The sequence below is a fragment of the Nicotiana tabacum genome, chromosome 12 (assembly GCF_000715075.1).
Source record: "Nicotiana tabacum cultivar K326 chromosome 12, ASM71507v2, whole genome shotgun sequence".
NCBI lineage: Eukaryota > Viridiplantae > Streptophyta > Magnoliopsida > Solanales > Solanaceae > Nicotiana > Nicotiana tabacum.
The window spans coordinates 45576263-45601384 of NC_134091.1; the positions used below are offsets into that span (position 1 = coordinate 45576263).

The window sequence follows — 25122 nt, forward strand, 5'->3', positions numbered from 1 at the left end:
TAGACATATGAACATATACTAGAAATGATGACTATAACATGTTAAGGTAACTCAATTAAGGCATGAAAGGAATCTACATAGCTAAAACAGGTAATTTCTATATTTAGCCCATGTACACACTCGTCACATTGCATACACGACTTTCACATAGCAAAATTATCACAACCAACACAAATTCTAAGGGGGTAATTCCCCCACACAAGGTTAGGCAAGTCACTTACCTCAAATCACGCAAACAGAATCCACTAATAGGTCTTTTCCTCGATTTTCCATCTCTGAACGACTCGAATCTAGCCAAAACAATTTCATACCATAAATATAAACTATAGAAAACTAATTTAAACAATAAAATTACGATCTTTGCAACGAAATAAAACGTCAACTCAAAAATTCAACCTGGGCCCGCGCCTCGAAACCTGACCAAAATTACAAAATCCAAACACCCATTCGTTATCGTGTCCAACCGTACAAGAACTACTCAAATTCGACCTCAAATTGCCTTTCAAAACTCAAAACTTTAGTCTAGGAAGTTTTTTTTAAAAACTATTTTCCCCCAAATTTCCAACTCAAATCCCTAATTAGATGATGAAAATAGTAATAGACTCATAAAATATAGTCCAATCCGGACTAGAATCACTTACCCTAACAATCTTCTTGAAGAACCCTCGAAAAATTGCCTCACACCGAGCTCTCTAGGTCCAAAATATGAAAAATGAGATGAACTCTCTTTTTTGAAATTATAATCTGTTGCCCAGTGATTTCTTCTTCGCGAACACGGAAGGTGCCTCGCGTTCGCGAAGCACAAAAATGCTGCTGCCCAAATTCCTTTTACGCGAACGCGAGAACCCACTTGCTAACGCGATGACCAAAGATCCCAAGCTTCGCGAACGCTAAGCCTCACTCTCGAACGCGTAGACCAAATGTGTGAGGTCCCCCCCCCCCCCCCAGTCTTCCTCTCCTCTTCGTGAACGCGGCTCCCTGTCCGTGATCACATTGTACAAACACTCTGAACCTTTGCGAACGTGAAGGGTAAATTTCCACCAACCCCTGAAGACTCTACGCGAACGCAGAAAAGCCTTCGCGAATGCGTAGAAGGAAACCAGACCTGTAGAAAAACTAGTAGCTTCAGCAATCCTTAATGTTCCAAAATGCGCCGAACATGGTCTGAATTACACCCGAGGCCCCCTGGGACCTCAACCAAACATACCAACAAGTCCTAAAATATCATACGAACATGCTCGAAGTATCAAATCACATCAAACAATATTAGAACCACGAATCGTGCATCGATTCAAGCGTAATGAACTTATGAACTTCCGAATTTCAAAACTAATGTTGATTCGTACCAAAACAACTTCGATTGACTTCAAATTTTGCACATAAGTCATAAATGACATGACAGACCTATTTCAATATTCGGAATCGAAATTTGACCCCGATATCAATAAAGTCAACTCCCGGTCAAACTTTCCAACCTTCCAAACCTTTAACTTTCCAACTTTCGCCAATTCATACCGAGATGATCTACGAACCTCCAAATCAATACCCGGACACACTCCTAAGTCTAAAATCATCATACAGAGCTATTGGAACCGACATAACTCTATTCTGGAGTCATCTACATAAAAGTCAAACTACAATCAACTCTAGCAACTTAAGCCTCCAACTTAGGGATTATGTGTCCCATTTCACTCCAGAACTCACCCGAACCAAAACCAAACTGTCACGACCCAAATCGATGGGCCGCGACAGATGCTCGAGTCCTACCTATAACAACATCAGGCGATGACTCCTGATCATGTCGTCCTGCCAACGCATAAATGTGGTTCTGAGGACCGCTCGAGCTCCGCCTCTACCACGACTAATTGGTGCTTGTGAACCTTGCCCAGGGGGCGTACTGATGATGACAAACCAGCTACAAATCCCGTTGGCTGAGCTATGCTTGCATCACCTCTTGTCGGACAATCCCTCATAACGTGGCCCAGATAACCACAAGTATAACAAACACTTAACCCATACGACACTGCCCGGCATGCTGCTTACCACACTGAGCACATCGTAGCAAGGGCGGCCTCATTTGACTTGACTCACCCCTATACTGAGAACCTGAGGCCCTGAAATTCTGACCAGGCCCTGAATATGTGGAACGCATCGTGGCAAGGGCGGCCTCATCTGACTTGACTCACCCCTATACTAAGAACCTGAGGCCCTGAAATTCTGACCAAGCCCTGAATATGTGGAACGATCAAATCTCTTACCGCCAAACTGAGGGGGCATGCTAGCCGATGGCTGGGCTGGATACCTCGGGTATTGTGGTCTTTGACCACCTCGAAACTCACCAGAAGGACCCGAAGACCTCGCTCTCTTATTATGGGCCCTATCATGCTCACGATCGACTCTCTGCTTCTGCTTACACTCCTCTACACCCTGAGCGTATGCCTGAATACGAGAAATATCCATGTCTGGCTAAAGTGAGACTAACATACAATCGTTAAGAAAGTGTGGCTCTAATCCCATCACGAACCGGTGAACCCTATCCTCCATCTTAAATACAATAGTGGGAGCATACCTAGCCAACAAATCAAACTAAAGACTGTATTCTCGAACACTCATGTTACCCTGCCGAAGGGTCAAGAACCTATCAACTCTGGCCCGTCTAAGCTCTGGTGGCAGATAATGATGAAGAAAAGCTTCTGTAAACTCCTGCCATACTGCTGGAGGGGCATCCTCACCTCTGGACAATTCCCAAGACTCGTACCAATTAATTGCAACATCTTGGAGTCTATAGGAAGCTAGATTAATTGACTCAGTCGCAGTGGCCTTCATTACCCTCAACGTCCTCTGCATTCTATCAATAAATACCTGAGGGTCTTCATTTGGATCTGCCCCAGTGAATACCGGAGGGTCCAAATTAATGAAATCACGAACCCTCGCGTTGACGTACCTATCTGTATGACCAATACCTACTTCCTAACACCGAGCCTGCGCAATTACTAATCGGGTTAATAGCTGAATAACATCTCTCATCTCCTGACCCAATGCATCCGGTTGAGGGGATGAACGTACAGGGACGGGCGCTAAAGCTGGTGCCTCTCGGAGCTCTCCTGGAGGGGGCGGGGTATGTGAAGTCTGAGTTGGAATCTCACTATGAGACTCTCCCCAAGCCCTAGTCACTCGTGACGCTCGACTAATAATCTCACCAGCCATAGACTTTCCCTTCTGGGCGGTTGTAGTCTTTGGAGGCATCGCTGAAAATATAATATATCGTTAGGAACATGAATTCTTATATCGCACGATCTAAGATAAGAAAAGAGGATAACGTCATATATGTCCTGTAGCCTCCCGTTTATAAGTGTGGTGCACAACACACCCATAAACAAGACTCTACTAGACACAGTCTGTAGACAACCCTAGGACAGAACTGCTCTGATACCACTTTTGTCACGACCCAAACCGATGGGCCACGACGGATACCCGAATCCTACCAGTCGAACATCCTTAAGCATACGTCTAAGATATAAAAATAAATAGTGTATGTGAGGGAAACCTGCCCAAAAGACATATATAGATAGACATACGAAATACAGTGGGGCGAGCCGGCAAGGCTGCTATAGACAACTATATATACCCAAAACTGAAAGCCGACAAGGCCACATACTATCAAACTATACATAACTGTCTACAGACCTCTAATATAAAATACAACTGTACAAGGACGGTACTGGGCCACGTCATACCCACATATGTATACAAGCATATCATACCAAAATCAAAAGCAGTTCCGGATCAAGTGGAGTATGTCAACTCTCGCTGATCGGGAATCCTAAGAAGGGGGACCGTCGACTTGCCTACCTGCACCTGCGGGCATGAAACCCAGGTCCCGGGAATAAGGTGTCAGTACGAATAATGTACTGAGTATGTAAGGCATGAAAATCAATACATAAAGACATAGATGAAACATGGAGTAAAGAATTCCACTTGAAGTCTAAATAAGTTTGTGAATCCTGAAACATTTATAATGTAATGCACGTGCGTATAAATGTCGTATCATGCATAGGTATAGGTGTACATAACATCATCAAGTCTCTGAGGGCATCCCGTCATATCGTCTCGGCCACTGTGGGCAACATCATCAACATATACCAACTGATCAGGTGGTAGTGCGTATATAACGCCGTAACCTTTTTCCATATTCCATATACATATATTTACATATATATAACGACATCTGATCATGGGTCAATGTATATGTATAAATGAATGAAATGCATGAAAATATGTTAATAATCTCAATATTCCTTTCGGATAAACTTTATTAACTGCGTATTATTCTGAGACCCATGAACAAAAGATATAATAATATATCACATGGGGAATTAAGAACACAGAGACCCCTAGTATTTCTATGAATAGAGTCGCTTATAAAAACTGTGCGTTTGCTCGTTTCTTCTGTATAATTTGGATCATGCCAAAAAAAAAGGGATAGCCTTAACATACCTGGAGTAGGAAAAAATTCGTATGATATTCTTGAAAAGGGTTGCACCATACTCCTTTAGAACCACAAAATTTTACGTTGCTAAAGTTCTAATAATTCTCGTTGGATTTTTATTTTTTTGTGTGTAGGAAATGGTTGAAGAATCACGTTGCTAATGTGGTGTTTAGAATCTGATTGAAGTGTTGTATTCCAAATATGATGTGTTGCTAACATTCTGACATGAAGTCTTTGTATTCAAAATCCTAGAAATGAATATATTAGGTTGAAATTAATATCCTAGAATGAAATGTGTCTTGAAATTAATGCATTAGGTTGCCACCTAATCATAAATGACCAAGAGTCATTTGTCTAATATGTGGCTTGCTGCCACGTGGGGGTGGGGTGAAAATTTTAAATCTTTATCCAACTTATTAGTTAATAAGGTAATGTCTTGTTACCCAATAATTAACCAATTACCCACATAATTAAGAATTATCTCAAATTACTTAAAATACTACTCATTTTTAATATACTTTATATATCATACTATCATGGTCATATGGTATCTTGTATGGTACTAGTCCATAAATATCGGGTATTATAGCTCGGACCGTATTTTACTCCAAATCGACAACTTTCAACGAAACTCATTTTCTTTAATTCGTGTATCATTTACCCTTCATGGCACTTACTTATCGCTTGTTATAAATAGCATAAATACGTTAACCTCAAGATAATCTCATCCCCGGGTCTACGTCGATTAACTGAAGGAGAAACTTTAACGTACGAAAACGCGAGATGTAACACAAACACCCCGGCAAGTCACATAATAATGATACAACATAGAGGAGACAATAAATAAGGGATCAAGTCTAAAATACTCAAAACGATCGGCCGGGTTGTTAGAGTGAGCAATGGTACCTACAATCAATTAGATTTGCTAATGTATGGAAAGAATATTATATAGAGTGCTCAAAAACTAATTAAGAAAGAAAAGACAATCATGATAAAATTGAGCCTATCATTGATAAAGCAGTTCTTCCGTCAATGGTGGAGTTTCGTTCGTAATGAGGGTACATCCATTTTCTTAACTTTCTTGGAATAAAATTAACATATAGGAATATTACATTATAAGTATTATAAGCAACAATTTGTTATAGCTAATAAAAACAGATATGAAAGATTAATTAACTCTTTGGTTTCAGTGTTACAAGTTGTTTGCTCGATTTTTTTTAATTAGAATAATATGATGTCCAACCTTGACTACTGATGCGTTAGTAGACGTAGTGATCAGAAACTGCTTTCAAATAAGTTTCTAGCCTAGTGTCACGTCCTTAGACTTAAACTAAGCGCACATGCGACACTTGCTTATGTTTTTGCACAACTCGCTCACGATCTTGCTATGCCAAGTCAGCTGAAAATACTGCACTCAAGATCGCTAAAGGAATGTTAGATAAGAAAGACAAGAGAAATTTGCCAAATGAAACTTTTTATTATAGAAAACTTGATTTGTTTTTGCTTGGTGAGTTACAAATAAATAGCCCCCTTTATATACTAGTCTCCTAGGGGCTAGTGAGTAAATAATAATTATTACGCAAGACTCTTATTATTTACAAGTAAGTCCCTTCTCTAGAATTTTTTACATAGCTAGAATCTTCTAAGTACTTTCCTAGCAATTCCATAGGGTTCTAAGGTCTTCCATGAGAAATCTCTATATTTCTCTAGAACCTTCCCGTGTGTGCTAGTCTATTTCATATGTAAGCTTTCCATATAACCGAAATATATGCCAAGTGGCACCTATGTGGCATGATGATGTGGCGGTCCATGACACTCTCCCCCACCCAATTTTGTGTCGCCCTTGGCACAAAGCATCGATACGTACAACTTTGTCCATTAGCCATGATGCCCTGTGGAGCGGTTCGTCTTCCCATATCACAAAGTACTGGTCATATTTCTTCTTGCCCTATTTGTACTTTGGATGACTAGCAATGGCCTCGATCCTCCGCCCATCAGATGCCTCTCCTTGCTCTTGGCTTGAATCTCCCCATGACTCAACCAAGTCTAGCAGCTTCTCAAGCATCGGGTCCATGCTTCCACTCCATATTTGGCTGTCCTTTGTGGTCCCAGCCCTGCTAGCAAACTTGACCTCTCTGCTTGGTGCATCGTCTAAGTCTGATAGCGTGCCATTACTTTGTAATTCGCCATCCTCTTCAACTATGTCCGCCCAACTTTTCTTGCTGCCACCATGCTCCATTTGCAGGGTGCCAATATAGGCTTTGGAATCCCTAACTTTCGGCTTAGATTCCAAGCACATCCTTCCAATGCAGGCGGTCCCTCCTGTGTCACCCTTGTATGCCTAAGCAAAGTTCCTGATCATTGCTGCAAGCTTCCCCAACTCTGGGCATTCACTTTTCCAATGTGATCATTTACAGAAGTAGCACCCTCTTTTAGGCATGTACTCGCTACCATTTTTCGCCCCTTACCATTTCTCTTGGGCTTCTATCCGTTATGGGAGGACCTCTTGTCATTGCCCTTATATACCTCGGCTATGCCTTTCTCGTTGTCCTTGTCATGATCTCCCTCACCCCTCTCGGTGTTGTTTTTTTTGGACTTGGCAGGCTCCATCTTGAAGTCAACAAACGACTCGGCTACCGCTATGGCCTCATCCACATTGGCTACTTGATGTCTTCTTAACTCCTGTTTTGCCCAATTTTGTAACCCATACATAAAGTAGAAGAGGGAATCTTCCTCAGATAATGACGGGATTTGCAACATTAAGGTACTGAACTCGCGGACATACTCTCGAATTGTGGCCGTCTGTCGGAGTTCCCTTAGCTTCCGCCTAGTATCGTACACCACATTCATGGGGTAGAATTTCTTCTTTAACTCCTTCTTCAACTGCTCCCATGTCTCAATCTTGTTTAGCCCCCTCTCTATGTCAGTACACGTTTGACGCCACCATAATGCGGCAATCTCTGAGAGGTACAATACAATGGTATTGATCTTAGCCTCTTCGTCCCTCACCTTTCCGTGCTTGAAGTAGTTCTCCATGTGCCAAAGAAAGTTTTCCACTTCTTGTGAATCACAAACAATTTTGAATACCGGTGGCTTGGGAGCTTCGATCTTGGCCTCCCTCGTCATAACAACATTGTCGTTTGCCTCAGTCATTCCAGTATCAATATGCTCATCGATTGACTCTATCTTTGCCTTCATTGCATCGATAGTACTCAAGGCCTCCATGAGTCTGCATTCCAATATAGTGATGATTTGCCTTAGCTCCATCTCAGTCTGTGTACGTCCCTCCAAGTCATTTCAGATACTCTCAATCTCCTCAAGAGTGTGTCCCTCAAGAACACTAAGGGTGCTTTCCACCTTCCCTAAGCGTTGGCCAAATATCTCCATGGTATCCATTCCCGCATTTACCTCTATCACCCACTCTTTACATAGCGAGACGTCCTCCGATAGGACCACCACTGCATCCTCACTCGCCTCAATGACATATGGTTCTTGGTATGTAAGCCATTCGTTTGACGCAATCTCGGGCGACACCTCCTGGATCTTGTTGGTGAAATTTCTCTTTTTGTTACAGCCCTTCTTGCCACTGGATGACGTTGGCTTGGGTGTTGGCAGCATTAATTTCTCCGCCGTTCTCCATTCCCTTAGTTGCAACCTTTGCTCTGATACCACGTTGTCACATCCTTAGACTTAAACTAAGTGCACATGCGACACTTAACAATTTGCTCACGTTCTTGTACAACTCGCTTACGATCTTGTTATACCAAGTCAGCCAAAAATACTATACTCAAAATCGCTAAGGGAATGTTAGATAAGAAAGATAGGAGAAATTTTCCAAATGAAGTTTTTATTGTAGATAACTTGATTTGTTTTTGCTTGGTGAGTTACAAATGAATAGTCCCTTTTATATACTAGTCTCCTATGGGCTAGTGAGTAAATAATAATTATTACGCAATACCCTTATTATTTACAAGTAAGTCCCTTCTTTAGAATTTTCTACATAACTAGAATTTTCTAAGTACTTTCCTAACAATTCTATAGGGTTCTAAGGTCTTTCATGAGAAATCTTCATATTTCTCTAGAACCTTTCCACATGTGCTTGTCTATTTCATATGTAAACTTTCTATATGACAAAAATATATGCCAAGTGGCCCATTTGTTGCATGATAATGTGGTGGCCATGACACTAGTCATAATAATAATGGAGTGATTTCTGGACAGGCAAGGAGATTATATTGGCAGAGATAATGCAGCATACTTTTCATCCTTTTCTCTTTTTGCTTTTATTTTAAGGGGTTAACATGATAGTCACCACTTAATATTACTGTAGGAAAGTCATTAATCTACTTGTTGTAATGAAAATTACTCATTTGTATTTAAATATCACAAAATTAATAAATTATTTTTTATAACGAAAAAGTCAATCAACTTTGTAAAGTATTACAAAAAGTTATTATGAGAAAACAAAAAAGGATTTATATGATACTTAGGTATGGTTGAATAACCTTTTAAAAAGATATTGGCTAATGACTTTCTATGATACTTAGGCAAAATTGAGTGATTTTTTGTTCCAAAAATAATTAAACTAGTGACTTTCTGTAATATTTAGGCAAATTTAATTGATTTTTTTGTTACAAAAAATAGTTTAATGATTTTTAATAAAAGTTAAATGGCCATTCGTGAAATTACCTCAATTATAAGTTACCTGAATGTTTATTTCAAAAAGAAAATACTTCTAAAATGCAGTCATGGAATACCAATAAGTTGGATTAGTAAAATTTATGGTACTTTAGATTTTTTATTTCTCTGAAACACATTTCTAATGTTCCAAATATACTTTTAATATGGTGTGATATTGTCCGCTTTGAGCCAACATCGCACGATTTTTCCCAAAATGCCTCACACCATTAATAGTATCCAACTCCTTATAAGTAGTTTTTTTTTTCTTTTTTACATTTGAGGTGGGACTTTGTTCGCACACACCCAACAATTTTCCCCTTGAACTAAGTTCATGACCCATCACCATTCATGGACTAATTTAGAGATTTAACTATGTGTCACCCATATGATTTTGAGTATTTACGATCACCGAAGCTCAAAGACTGTGTATGCGTCTTGAGAGTTACGAGTAAAGGTCGTAAACCCCGTAGACGGGCAAAGGCACTAAGCCCGGGACCCACGCCACACTCCACCATCTTTATAGTCTCGCCAAATCATTGGCTCTAATACCAGTTGTTTGGCTAAAATGACCCAAAAATACTCTTAACATGATATGATATTGTCCGTTCTGAACTTAACCCACTTTGCCTTATAGCCCACTAATATCAAGACATATAAATATGACTTATTTTAAGTCAGAAACATAACAAGAGAAAAAACATAAGGGGCAGTCGATTTTAAAGCCTTGTGATCTACTCCAATTAGCTCGTTCCGGCTCGTTAATAGTTGGATCATACTGAAATTTTGACTGAGTGTTCTTAATATCTTGATCTTTTATTTGAACGGTGGAGATCGGATTTGGAGGCCTGTAGGATCCAGTTTCGACCCCCGAACAACATGCCCGTTTTGTGAATTCTCCTCTTTCTTCAATTGATTTGTTGTTGCTCTTGTTGTTATTGTTGCTCCGTATTTTACACTTGTTGTGTAGCCAATTTAGAGAACTTTTGTAACCCTCTTATTGTTATAGTAGAGGTTTTTTGTATCTTTGTGACCCCGTGGATTTTATAGGTTTTCCACGTAAACCTTGGTGCCTCGTGTGTTTGATTATTTACCTTCCATATTTGTGGTGGTTGATATAATTGCTGCCCATATATGTTTGTGTTTGAATTTGTTTGTATTCTCTTGGTTCAAATAAATTGGAAAAGTTTGACTTAGAATATTATTCCGCTTCTATCTCGTCGTGCACATTGCTTGTGCTTATTATTTCCCAACAAAGTGGAGCCCAACAATTTCAATAGACAATTACTTACAACTTATACTAGTTCCTTTTTATTGACCTAATAGTATATGAATGATCCATTGACGCTGTCAGTGTCTATATAAGTTAAATTCTACTAGAATTTATAGACGGCGAAGTGGCGTCTATGATCGAAGTAAGATTTGTAAGACTTCAGTTTTATGATTTTTCTTTTAAGTTGATCATGATGAGACTGGAGATTGGAGATCACTGAAACTTTGTATAAGAACCAAATCTATTTGCTAGGTAATATTGGACAGTCCATGCTTGTTAGCTGACATGCTTTTAGGAAAATAAGTGTAAAAACCTAATACTGTCCTATCAAATTACTGATGTAGAATGCAATGTAATGCATTCCACTGTGGTTCCTTCCTTGGTTTCCAGTATTTGATCCTTATTTACTTTCCTCTCTGCTTCTCTATTCTTTCCCCATAGGACCAAGTAGAGTCCACCAACTAGCAATATTCCTCCACAAACACTGCCAAAACAAAGTACAGAAAATTGAGCTTTTGAAGTTTAATTATACTGAGGAAATTAAAGGGTTGATTAATTTAAGTTGAAATTAGAAGGATAATATATGATTATGGACCTTCCCATATAAAGTGTTTCCTTCCACAAAAATGCTGACACTATAGCAGTTATGATAAGTGATAATGGAGTGAACATGGCTGTGAATACTGGTCCTTTCTTCTCTACTGCCCAAAGCTGTAACCAGTATGTTATCCCTGTAACAATCACACCCTGCAATGTTTTCTGCTGAATGAATTATTAACTACAAAGCAAAAAACTAAACTTAAACAATATAAAATAAAAACCATAAACAAGGATTTCAATTGTTTGTGGATGAGAGTACTCTTAGTAGCTTAGTTGGTTGGTTACCTGAACTTTCACATTGTTGGTGAGGATATGATTCTCCACCTTCTAATTCCCCTCCCCCATTTCCCCCTCTGTATAATTAAAAAAAAATTACTAATTTCTTTTTGCGGATACCAATAAAAAAGTGATTTAACTTGTATACAAACAAAGTAAGAAATTTTTGCACTAGTAAGACGGTTTTAACTCGTTGGAGCATATTGCTTTCCTTATTTTTCATGTTTGAACGGTTACATGTATTTATCTTTAGATGACTTGATAGTGTAAAAATCGTTGTTCTAATCGTTGTTTTATAGAAATAACTCATAAAAACAGTCTCAATCCTAACAGGAGGTTGTATGTATATTAGAAAACATACACAGTAAGCCACAGAAAAAAGATTGATGTCCCACTTGAGCTTCCATGCTGATATGTTCCTTTCCATTGCCATTGCCCAAACTGATGATTGTATGCAGCTAAACAAGCAGTATAGGGTGGCAAGACGTAGCTTTGCCGAATATTGTTTTATAATAGGGACCTAAGAGAAGCAATATGTGTCAATTAATCAACATATTGTAATTCTTTTTTCCAAATTTTTCAATTTAAACACAAGGATGTGGCTGAAGAATTACATGTAAAATGAGCCACAGAGACCATGTTATGTTAGCTAAAAGCATGACTAGTGAACCTTTTATCCATTCTTCCTTCAAAGTATAATGAAAATTTGAGCTATGAGTTCCCTTTGTGTTCCCCATAGACCAATTCATGAAGTTTAAATGTGGTCCTTTAACTAAGGCAAACACCAAAGCTCCTGAAACACAAATTGAAGAACCCAATACTTTTGCCATTCCATGTGACTGCTTTATTGATAGAGTCTCCACCCTATATGTTTGATTCAAAACAAAGAGAAAAAGATCGAAGACAAAAACAGAGAATATTAGCTACATATGGTTCCTTTTATCCTCGATATAATTAAGGCTGCTTAGGTAGTTTTGAAGTGTGCCTACCTTAGGATAATTGCCATAACAAAAGTTATGGATGGAATTATGTTAGTGGTGGCTGCAGCAAAGGTTGCTGTTGTATAGTGTATGGAGAAGTAGTAGAGATTCAAACTTAGAGTGCTGAAAATGTCACAAAATTAATCCAGTGAGGCTAAGAAATTTACAAACAATAGTTCAAGAAATTGAATATTTAACAGTGAACTTACCTAAGAAATGACATCAGTAAGATCTTGAACAGGATGTTGTAGGATAAAGGAACCGCAGTCTTTCTATTTAATTGAAAAAGATGAACATATAATAGGTTTTATAACTCAATAATTAAGTTCTCAAATATGAAATGGACCTAGTAAGAGATAGATAAATTAAAACAAATTGTGGGACAAATTAACCTCTCGAAGAAGGCAGCGAGTGGCGCCAACGCGAGGACAGCAAATGCTTGACGATAAGTAACAAATACATAAGGATTCATCCCTTCAGATATTGCAGCTTTAGAAAACAAAGCCATGCCTGCGAAAATCATTTGTGTGAGGAGCATGGCTATATTAGCTTTATGCTTTTCTATTGAAATAGCACAACCTAGTAAATGCTTCATTTTCAGGTCTATTTGGTTTCTTGGACATCAATGCATTGCAGACTCTTCAATTTATAGAGAAACTTGTAACCAAAACGTTCATTTATGTTGTGCTGTTGATCAGTTAAGTGGGGTCAAGGTTCATTTTAGCCCTTCTGATGACTAACTGACTATTCAAAAAGCTAATGTCTCTGAGTAAGTCAATTGAGATATGTTAACTTTGTATATATGCAGACTAAAACCAGCTTTTAATGATAAGTTCTGTGATTGATTGTTCTGCTAAACTTGTTAGCTGTAATTTTTTTTTCAGTTGAGAAAATCTTTTTCTATCATTCTGTGTTATACAGTAGCCAGAAGGATGAAGTTACCATATTTTAGATTGTCGTTAAAGTGTTGCAAGAGCCACGTTTGACACTTAAGTTTTTGTTACATTATTGACATATTTAGGCATGGAAAGTAAGTTGAATGGATTTGTACTAGCAGAAATGTCTCCCCGCATTGGTCTCATAAAGCAGAACACTCTATTGAAAAATTAAATTTAGCCAATATCCTATGGTTTGAAAGGTTTAGTCCTATAAGCAAGAATTACGAGCTTGACTATCCAAATCACTTTGAGAGTGCTCCTTCGAATTGTTATCTCAAAGACTAGATATTCTTCTCTATTTTGCTAGTACTTAACTGGTAATAGGCACTCTTACTGTGACACCCATAACGGAGGGTGAGCCGATGACGACGGATCAAAGAGAATGACTGACAAGCTTCTAGGCTGGCAAATTTCTGGAAGAAGGGCTAGGCGAATCCTACATCGAAATGGGAGATGAAAGTAAAGAGCTTTATAACGCATAACACAAGTTTACATGACACGCACGCTTTTTGGCTCGATAGTGTAGCCCAAGGGACAAATCAATGAGGTCTATTGGGCCAAAGCGAAAAATACGTAATATGGGCTTGGGCTGTGATACTTACTATAAGGTTGGAGAGGTACAACTCGTTGGTGGAGCACTGAGATCCAATCCGAAAAAAACAAAGGCACAAGCTTTAGATTTATCAACAAATAATAAACATTTCACGAGAAAATTAAAGAATGCTTTTTTATGTAAATCTCAAAGAAAGGTATAGTTAACAACTAAAATAGTCATTCCAAGTTTGTTTCTTCCAATTTGCAGAAAGATCAATTAAATAGTCTTGGTCCAGAATAATAATATATATGCAGTTATGCACTATCAATTATATAAAGTTTGTTTTTACAAGAATTAATATTGTAATAATGGTTTTGTTTTTTCACTTCAATGCCGTAAGATTTCAGGGTCACTCCATCTACAATATTGACAAGTTAAATATACCTCATCTATAAGCTCTTGATATTTTTTGTGTCTTTAGACTCTTAAATAGCAAAAATAACATAATTAAATCTCGACTCTTGATCAATTACAAAATTTTTTGTGATGACCCGATCATCCCTCAACTCTTCATCGTATCTCATTCCCCCCCCCCCCCTTATCTTTTCGTAGGTTTTATACAATAACAACAACAACCCAGTATAATCCTATTAAAGGGGCCTGGGGAGGGTAGTGTGTACGCAGACCTTAATAGTCATTCCAAGTTTCTTTCTTCCAATTTGCAGAAAGATCAATTAAATAGTCTTGGTCCAGAATAATAATATATATGCAGTTATGCACTATCAATTACATAAAGTTTATTTTTACAAGAATTAATATTGCAATAATGGTTTTGTTTTTTCACTTCAATGCCCTAAGATTTCAGGGTCACCCCATCTACAATATTGGCAAGTTAAATCTACCTCATATATAAGCTCTTGATATTTTTTGTGTCTTTAGACTCTTAAATAGCAAAAATAACATAATTAAATCTCGACTCTTGATCAATTATAGAAATTTTTGTGATGACTCGATCATCCCTCAACTCTTCATCGTATCTCCCCCTTATCTTTTCTTAGGCTTCATACAACAACAACAACAACAATAATAACAACAACCCAGTATAATCCTACTAGTGGGGTCTGGGGAGGGTAGTGTGTACGCAGACCTTACTCCTACCTAGAGGTAGAAAGGCTGTTTCCGATAGACCCTCGATTCCCTCCCTCCAAGAACTCCCCACCTTGATCTTGTAGTGACTCGAATTCACAATATCTTGATTGGAAGTGGAGGCTGCTTACCACTAGAGCAACTCACTCTTATGCTTCATACAAAGAACATCTTGGAGGTGGCTTGCCTAATTAGCAACCTTGTCGAACATCTCTGAGACGGAGGAGAGTGAAGATATTTCTTTTTGGTAATAACTGTAAAAATTACCATTAATAAATACAAAACAATACACCTATAGAGCACCTAAGAAACCAATTTGGTTGCTAAGCCCCTAACAAAACGATTACATAATCTCCTTATCAGTAAACTACATCTATGGGCTCTCTTTGATCCTCTTAGAAAATCTACTCTCTCTCTGTGATCCCTCTTTTTATCTATGCAATTACAAAATTCTTATTTACATTTGTTACTCCAAAGAGCTTTTAGTTTCTAGCAGTCCATGTATGATAGATTGCAGCTCTCCAAATTGCAGTGATCACTTCCTTTTTGAAGTGTTTCCAGTGTCTGGTTTTGATCCATTACAGACTACGCATGACTCCTAGCTTCCTGATAGTTACTCCAATCCAGTTTGCTAAGCTTTCCCTGATCACTTCTATCCAGCTACATTTAGAGAATATGTGTTGTTGTGTCTCCATATGTACATCTTCACATAGGCAGCAACTAGTGTCCTCCATTGGTATATGCAGCCTTACCAATCTTTCTCTTATAAGTAGTTTATCTTGAGCTGCCAACCAAACAATGACTCTGTGTTTAGGTTGCAGCACTGAACTCCAGATCAAGTCAGCTTCTGGAACCTTAGGCATGTTATTCTTCATGGCTAGGTAACTCTTGCTCACTGAATATTTGCTTGTTGAATTCAGCCTATAAATGCCATTCAAATATCAATCGACTATCTTGTTCTTGATTTCATTAAGTTTCTTCTAGTATCAAATACAGTCCACTGGTAGTATATGAGTCCATATGTAAGTAATTTGTTTTCATATAAAATCCATGTATCCATTTAACTCATAACAAGTCCTTCTTAGTAGCCAGTTTCCAGATTAATTTCCCCACTGAGGCAACGTTCTAGGTTTTACTATCTTTGATGTTTAAACCTCCAAATTTCTTTGGAACACACACATATTCCCAAGCGACCAAAGCAATCTTTTTTTTTCCTCAGACCCACCCCAAAGATACTATCTGCACTTTTTATCCACCTCTTTCAAGATGCTCTGTGGCAAAATGAAGACAGCTCCCCAGAAGTCGTAGATTGAAAACAAAACATCATTAATTATTTGTAACCTTCCAGCATAGAAAAATTACCTTGCATAAATTTTAGTGATTATGCTATTTATTTTATCCACTAGTTGATGACATTCCACCCTGCTCCACTTATTTGAGGATAATGGTAGTCCCAAGTATCTAATGGGAAAGGTACATACAGTAAAACCTGTCATGCCTAACAGTTCCTCCCCTACAGATTCATGCACTCCTACTAGGAAGATGCTTGATTTGTCAAAATTTGCCACAAAACCAGTCACCTTGCTAAAATGATTTAAAGCTTCCATTACTCTAGTTACTGAAGCAATATTGCTACCTTTACAAAATATCATTAAATCATCTGCAAATATAAGATGTGTAAGTTTCAGTGCTTTACACATGGGATGCAGTTTGAAAATTGGAAACTCACATATTTTTCTTAATACTCTTGATAGGTACTCCATAACAAGGACAAACAATAAAGGGGAAATTGGATCTCCTTGCCTTAGACCCCTCTTCCTAGCAAAGTACACATATCCTATTCCATTTACCTTCAGATAGAATCTAGTGGATGTGATACATGTTATAACTCTTTGAGTAAAACTTGCTGGGAATCCATACCCTTCTAATGCCTCTTCAATAAAGTCCCAACTATCCATGTCATATGCCTTTCTCAAATAAATATTCATCATACATACATAGATGTATTCCTATTCTAATGCCTTAACAAATTATGAAAAATAAGTACATTGTGAACCAATGGCTTCTCTGCAATAAATCCTGATTGGTTATCAAATACTATATGAGTGATTGCCTTCTCTAATCTAGTACAAAGCATCTTGGAAATATATTTGTACAATACACTGCAACAACAAATGGGTCTATACTGGCTAGCATTTTCTGTAACTTTGACTTTTGGAATCAAGGAAACCATGGTGGAATTTACTTGATTCAACAATTTCCCATTGTTATAAAACTCTAACACTTTTCAGTTATGTCTTTACCTATTATTGCCCATGCAGCTTTATAAAATCCACTTTCATATCCATCCTTACCAGGACTCTTATTACTATCTATTCCAAACATAGATTCCTAAACATCCCTCTCTGTGAAATGCTACACTAACTCAATGTTGTTCTATGCTCAGTGTTGGATAATTCTTCAGCAATCCTGCATAAGCTTTTGTTCTTGATGTTTCCTTCCTCCCCAATAGTTTTTCATAGTACTCCACCAGTATTCCAGCTATAGCATTAGGTTCTGTTTGCAACCTATTATTCTTAAATTGTAGTTGAGTAATAGCTTGTTGCATCTTCCTATATTTTATAACTGAGAAAAAATATTTTGTATTGTCATCACCTAGTTTGATCCATGTTGCCTTACTTCTTTGTTGTAGGAACAACTTATCCAGATAAGATGATTGCCTGTACTTCTGATACTTCACTTTTTCATCTTGCTGAAGCACTGGATCCAAAGGGTTGGCTTGCAAAGATCTTTGAGCGAGAACTAGAAATTCCCTACCTTCACTTGCCTCTATTAGAATGTTTCTGAAATGTTGACCATTCAGTTCTTTCAGCTTCTTTATTAGTAACTTAAGTTTTTTTACCATCTGCAGCATTTTACATCCATCTACTTAGACTTGCCACACCTTTTTTACTTTATCAGCAAATTGAGGATGCTTCGACCAAACATTATAAAATTGAAATGGTTTCTTTACTCTAGGAGGAATATTCAACATAGCAACCTTAATTGAGCAGTGGTCACTTATACTTTCAGGAAGAAATGTGGCTACATAAACAGGTATGTTAAATAGCCACTCATTATTAACAAAAGCCTAGTCTATTTTGAAAACACCATTTGATCTCCTTATTTGTCATTTCATGAATATCGACTACCATGAGTTGGCAGTTCTAGCAATCCACGTAATTTCACACAAGTGTGAAAGTCCAGCAGCTCAGCTAAAGTTGTAGGATTCCCTCCAATTTTATCCTCCTGGTGCAACACTGAGTTGAAATCACCTAGGACCAATCAAGGGATATTACACCATATACTCTGATTCTCCAAATAGCTCCACAATTCCCTCCTTTCTGCCCTTTGGTTAAAAAATACACAAAGGTCAGCATAAATGTCATCTGCATAGGAGTATACCTCACTTTGCAAGTAATTTCTTGTGCTGAACTAGTAACAAGAGTTACATGCTAAGAGTCTTGCCTCCAAGTAATCCAAATTCTACTATTGTAATGATGTTCTAGGTTTGTGACATATTGCCAACATCCAAACAATTTATTTGCTAGACCCTCAATCTTATTAACTTTGACCTTCGTTTCTAATAAACCAACCAGTCTTGCTTCTTGTTCATTGCAAAGGAGTCTGATCTCCTTCTGCTTATTAGGGCTATTGAGGCCCCTTATATTCCAACTTAAAAGATTAACCATTTCCCGAGAGAGGAATAATATGTCCTTCCTCATTTCCAACTGAGTTGATTGAATCAGAGTATTATTCCTTTCTTTGTCAAGAACTTGGAAGGATTTTTGATTGATCATTTGTTGGTTTTGTCTGAACCGCTGCTTTCTTACATTCACTGGAGTAATCCACCCTGTGTTCCGATCAACTGGTCGCCTACTCTGTACATTTGAGTCTTCACTAAGTTGGTAGATGATTCAGCATGTGTCATTCCTCTCTTAGTCATGGCTACTACTTTAACATATTGTATCTTCTCCCGATTCCCTGCTTCTTCAATATCCACCTTTTGTTTCTCCTTCCTCACCTGCTCTCCTTGTTTTGGGCGATCCAGGTTTGGTAACCTTCTTTTTCCTACATTCCTCTTTGGAGTTCCCATACCTACGACAGAAATTGCATAATGTGGGTTTTCAATCATATTGGATCTTTTGTTCTAATAGTACTCCCTTCTCATTCCTAAATATTATCACATTAGGAAGCTTAGCATCCATTTCTACCTCTATAAAAAACCTAGCAAAATTGAGCCCCATTTTTTTTCTCAGTATTATGATCCACAAAAAGTGGTTTCCCAATTAGACTGCCTATTTTTCTTAAGCCTTTAGGACTCCAATATTTGAATTCGAGGCTGGGTAGCTTGATCCATATAGGAACTGTAAGTAGTTCTCTTCTTGTAAATTCCATATCCGGATTCCATATTTAACTATAAATGGTTTGTTGTCGAAATGATAAATTCCCTCTTGTATCGCTTCATTTTTTCCCTCCTTTGAATCAAATCAAATTAATACAATTCCATTCTTCAGCATAGAAATCTTGTTGATTCCATGCTTTGCCCATAACCTCTGGTATGTATCCACTTAGCACAGCAAAGGGGGGGGGGGATGTGTGCCCCAATGACATAGCAAACTACTGCCGACTTCTAGTAATCTAACTCTGAACTTATATCTTCAACGTTAATTGCACAAACAAAAGACTTACCATGAGTTTCAGGAGCGATGTATCCCAATTTGAAACCGGCATTCGAGATTTTCCCGATATCGAAGTTATCCCAAATTGGCCTTTTCGCCACTGTCTCTTCTGCTGCCTCCACTACCTCTGCCCAAGACAATTTGCGACTGCTCGTTGGCGATTGAACCATTTTAACCCATTCTTCTTGCATTTTTACATGTGATTCGGTCTCTTCTTCCGTCAATTGTTCCTCCAATTGTGTGTTTTCCTTACCCCTCGGCGACTGGTTCACTACCACATCAAATTTGTTTTGATTTCCTTTTCTTCCTTGATTTGTAGTTACCAATGATGACGACGCTTGCGCCACTAGTGCTTTTTGAGATGGAATTCGTGCCCTCTTCCCCATGGATGCGCACATTAAGCTAACATGCGCTGAGAGAAAAAACACATCGCAGAAAACGCCTTTTGAAAACAGAGTGATGATTTTCTCATTCATCTTTCTCATGATAATGGCATAACCTGCTATTTAACTTCTTCATTTGATATTCCTCTTTAATTTTCAAAACTGCACAAATCACAAGGAGCAAATAATTTTGTTTGAATTCTAGGTTAGTCCTATTGGAGCAAGGTACACAAGAGGGAAAGGGAAATTAACTTTTGTTAGTCATTACTTAATGGGATTTCTCTCATTTGCAGTCATGTTGAGGGGGTCCGAGTGTAATATCATATAAGCCAAAATAAGATTTGAGCATTTTTTTTATCAGATTAGTGAGGGTGTGAGTATCTGTCATCAGTGGCGAATGCAGATTTTTCACCAAGAGATTTCATCATCTACTATATAAAGATAAAAAGAAAAATGACCTTGTATAATATACATTATGGTTTTTCAACGAATAGGATACGGACGAGCCCCTTCCGCTCCTCTAGCTCCGCCACCGTTAATGATGAAGCTTATGCCAGGGTTATGCACATTCTGTGGCTCAAAACCATTTGATCCACCTTGAGAGCCTGCAGAATAAGCATGCATGCCATTTCTTTTTTTAGTTCGAGTCGCAACACGTGCTCAAATGTTTTGTACCATCTTATATTGCGGAAACAGTTTCCAACATAATAGTCATATCACATTACATATTACCAACACGACATACATAGTACTGTTTGATTTGGTTGATGCATGTCTGATTTGGTTCATTTTTTTCTGAAAATTCAGCACTGTTCGATGTGCTCCATTTTCATGCGTTTAATCACCTTGAAAGCATCAGCTTGACAATCGTGTATATGTAGACCAACACTTTATCTTTATGTCAATGACACATATATTGAAGACTAATAGTGTTGTCATATTTGAGATTTTTATTTAAATTGACTCATTTTATGTTGGTTATCAATCTACTGCAATAACCGTTCTTTTTTTTTTTATCCGGGATTGAGACTGGAAATCCAAGCTGATAGAAGATATTTGGCCCCTAAAAACTCTTATCTTCATTATCTAAACAAGAATTAAATCTAAAAATATTTTATTCTAACTAATTAAATAAGAAAAATATAAATAATAAACTTTGAACAGAGAAAGAGCAGATTTTAATGATATCAATGTAATGAAAACGATCTAGGGTTATGGGCTATCTAACAATCCTATTGTATTCTTCAATTGAATTGACCGACTAATTTATCTAGCTTATTGGTTGACAGGGTTAATATTGCTCATAAGAATCTGTCGAGTTCTTACTCGCCTATTCAAGCTAACCTAACGCCTATATGTCTATGGAGTTAGAATCAACAAGAACGCATTTATAATTTCTGTAAATCAACCAAGCAAGGTAATTAGGTATATGTCTATCCTAACCACGAATCTGTTCCCCGATGCCCGAGTTCAAGAACTTACCCTACTCAATCCTATATGCAATATAGAATTCCCACTTTCGAGTTCAATTCTAGATTCGTAGATAATATTCAATTGGTGATCAAGCAATTAAATAATTAAGTGCAAGATTGAATAAATAAACTAATATGATAAATCAAGAAGTCAAAATCAATATCCGAATAACAATAGTCATGAAAGAACCACAACCCTAGAACGTGAAGTTTAGCTCCACATAGACATGGTAGCCAAACAACAAATCATACAAAGAAACATAAAAATTACTAAGTTTGGTGGGAGAAAGATGAAACTTGATGAATTCCGGCCTCCACAACTTTGTCGTGGCTTTTTTTCTTTTCCCAATATGTTAGATAACCTAAAAGAGGCGTTTTTAGCTTATATATTGCGTACAAAAGTCGTGGGCCAAAGCTCTCCTATTCCTAGTCCAATTCGGCTTCAGGGATTGATGCTAAGGTGGATGCGACGCATCCACCTTGTCCTCTATTTCTCAGCTTGCATGCGATGGTGGACGCGACGCATCCAGCTTCACTTCTACTTCCCAGTTTCGCACGCGATGGCAGACGCGATGGCCCAACTTCACTGCTAAGGTTGCATGCATGATGATGTTTTCCTAGGTTGGATGCGACGCATCCAACCCTTCTTCCTCTAGCTAAACCACCTTTTCTTCATATTTTGCACTCCGAACACCTTAAATCGTCACACATAACTTAATTAGTCATCAAACCAATAATTACACCATGTTGGGTGTTTTAAAGATTAAATAACATCAAGAAGTGGTTAAAACATGGGTAAAGTAATATTAACACATATCGAAATATGCCAAACATCACTACCCCACACTTAAACCTTTGTTCGTCCTCGAACAAACCATCATATAGTAGACGAAACAAAATTAAACTCTTATCGTTCAAAGCACACTGCACCTATGACCGTGGTTATTTGCTACAATTAGGCTCTAGACTATGCATCAACACACTTCCCTTTTCTTATGCCCTTCTTTAAACATATTCGAACAAAGACAACATGCTCACAACAATCCTAACCTCAAAAACCGACTCAATGTCACAATGCACTCATGGCTTGAACAACCAACATCATAGAGAAGTCTAATAACGTTACCTATCCCTCGTGAAACCATGTGCCCTCACAACAAAAGCAGAGAGAGTAAAATCAATCCACACATTCATGCTCACAAAGAAAATCGCTCACTCTCACAAAAGAAGTCGCATGCATGCAGTTGGTACCATAGGCTTGCCCTTAATGTAAATCTCTACTAATGTAAGCTCGCTCGATCTAAAATCAATTAGGACTTTTTCATGGTTGTAATGTGGGCTAAGGGACGGGTAGGATATATTTTAGGAATAGTGACTCAACTTCCTAAGCACTTTAACACATCATCAAATAACTTAAGCGCAAATTCTTCAACACCACTTCAATTTCACAAATAATATCACCCCAACAATATTTCCTCTTTCTTTAAGCACTACTTTAATTCATACCCACTAGCAAGAATAAGACAACAATTTATTCCTCTATATTTTTCTTTCTTTTTTTTTTTTTTTCGCTAGTGGCGTATTATTTTACAAAATAAGTGCACCCTTCTTTCTTTCATTGGTTCCACTCAAAAGTCACCCCACACTTAGTCCCTTCTTACTTCTTTTAGCGCTCATCTAACACTTAAAGTGCTTTAAGAGGTAAAAGGATCAAAACAATGTCAATTAAGAATAAAAAAGGGTATAGGCTTGTAATGTGGGTACCAAATAAAAGGTCTACAGGCTCAAAAGGTTTAACTAGGGATAGATTTTATTTGTGATAAGCAATAAGCTCAAAAAGATCAAAGAAAGCCTAAAATCATTTTTCAAACCGAGCATCACCTAAAATTTCGCTTCAATTCACATACCGGGCAAGTTCTAGACACAAGTACACTACATGGACTACACAAAAACCTCACCACACATGGCACATGACTCATTAAGGACGGTTACATTCCGACTCTCAAACAATGCAAGTATTCACGGAGCAACGAGATATTAAGCATTAAGCGCAAAGTGAACACAAGTCAAGAAAATGAGAAATAGGCTGCAACAAAACATGCTATCCGTTTTAACAAGGCATCATCAATAATTTCAGAGTGAGAAGGGAAGATATTACATATGTAAAAGCTTAAATATGCCAGTATCAACCAAGTCAAGGTCACCTAGGTTCATCATTCTTCCTCCTTTTATTCCCTACATTCCTACTCTACTCTAAAAAGAAAACAAAATTACCCGGTTCAAACTACATCCCATGGAAAAGAACCGAGGCACAAAGAAAAACCACAGGGGATTATTACTATCTACAAAGATACTTTTTTTTTTTTAAATAAATAAACTAATAGATAAACTGATAGTTACTCCATATAGATGAATTTACTGCTATTTTATGCCATTAATCCAGTGAATATATTAGTACATTCATCCATACATCAAACATAAATCACCCCCACCCCACACTTAGGATTGTGCCTAGTTCATTCTATCAGTTGAGCAGTGCAACTACCCTCCCAAAGTTGGACGAGATGAAGGGAATTATAGTTTATCATCTCTCAACCATTACAACTACCAAGAACGACAGCCTAAAAATCTTGAAATTGCAAAACCTACTTGTTGCTACCATTGAAGGAGGGAGGAGAGACGAATTAGGAGAGAAGCCAACGGAAGAACGAAGAGGATGATGCGTACCTGTCGCGTTTGAGCTTATTGCGTTACAATTTCGATGAGAGAATTCTGTTCTGCGTTCGTAGGCGTCGCCAAAACGAGACGAGTGGATGCGTCGCAAGAAACGTTTTTTGTTCGAATAGGTTATCTTAAGATGTGTTAAAATATATATTACTTACCTGTGCGTGCGAGCTTTGACGCGACGCATCCCCTTGTCTTCCTTCAAAAAATTTTCGGACGCGATACGGGCGCGATAGGCAGACTTCACTGCCTTGAGCAATTGGCCCGTCAATTTTTTTTTGCTGAGAGGGACGCGACGCATCCGCCTCGTTTTCTTGAATAAAATCTATGTCCTACGAAAAGAAAGGAGAAAAAAAAAATAAAAAAAAAAATAAAAAACTAACTAACTTGGGTGGCCTCCCAAGAAGCGCCTGATTTAACGTCGCGGCACGACGCAACATGTTCTTCATGCCTCCACTAAATCCATTGTGGTCTTGTGACGTGCAATGTCACCACCCCAATAGTGTTTTACTCTTTGGCCATTTACCAAGAATGTCGTATTGGACCCCTTATCACACAATTCTATCGCACCATGAGGTTTCACACTAACCACTTCAAACGGACCCGACCATCGAGATTTAAGCTTTCCTGGAAAAAGCTTTAGCCTTGAATTAAACAGTAGAATTTGTTGACCTGGTTCAAACTCATGATGTTGGATATGCTTATCATGCCATCTTTTGGTCTTCTCTTTATACAATTTGGCATTTTCATACGCATGCAATCGAAACTCATCAAGCTCGTTGAGTTGTAGCAATCTCTTTTCACCGGCCAAGTCCATCTCCATATTTAGCTTTTTAATCGCCCAATATGCTTTGTGTTCAAGCTCGACGGGCAGATGGCAGGCCTTCCCATAAACCAACCTGTACGGA

General features: G+C 38.0%; 1 protein-coding gene across 5 annotated transcripts; it reads right to left on the bottom strand.

The window, feature by feature from the left end:
* Positions 1–10662: 10662 nt before the first annotated feature.
* LOC107812328 (WAT1-related protein At1g43650) lies at positions 10663–20661 on the bottom strand. Of its 5 annotated transcripts, XM_075226437.1 has the most exons (10): positions 20477–20661; positions 19646–20180; positions 13836–13871; positions 12688–12805; positions 12505–12567; positions 12305–12418; positions 11930–12179; positions 11677–11835; positions 11035–11198; positions 10663–10923 (listed from the first exon to the last, which is right to left on the bottom strand). In XM_075226437.1, exons 2-10 carry the CDS (start codon positions 20118–20120, stop codon positions 10767–10769), a joined length of 1536 nt encoding a protein of 511 aa, XP_075082538.1. In that variant the 5' UTR covers positions 20121–20180; positions 20477–20661; the 3' UTR covers positions 10663–10766. The 5 variants fall into 5 exon arrangements, with proteins under 5 accessions (XP_075082538.1, XP_075082537.1, XP_016492870.2 ...); XM_075226436.1 differs by lacking the exon at positions 20477–20661 and having other exon boundaries at positions 19646–20447; XM_016637384.2 differs by lacking the exon at positions 20477–20661 and having other exon boundaries at positions 11035–11186; positions 19646–20445.
* Positions 20662–25122: the final 4461 nt, after the last annotated feature.

Excerpts from the sequence above, each read along its gene's own strand:
- LOC107812328 (XM_075226437.1), bottom strand. The coding sequence starts at position 20,120 with ATGAGAAAGATGAATGAGAAAATCATCACTCTGTTTTCAAAAGGCGTT. Across the intron at positions 12,568-12,687 it reads CTCGCTGCCTTCTTCGAGAG|AAAGACTGCGGTTCCTTTAT; the intron begins GTTAATTTGTCC and ends TCAATTAAATAG. Across the intron at positions 12,419-12,504 it reads TTACTGATGTCATTTCTTAG|CACTCTAAGTTTGAATCTCT; the intron begins GTAAGTTCACTG and ends TGACATTTTCAG.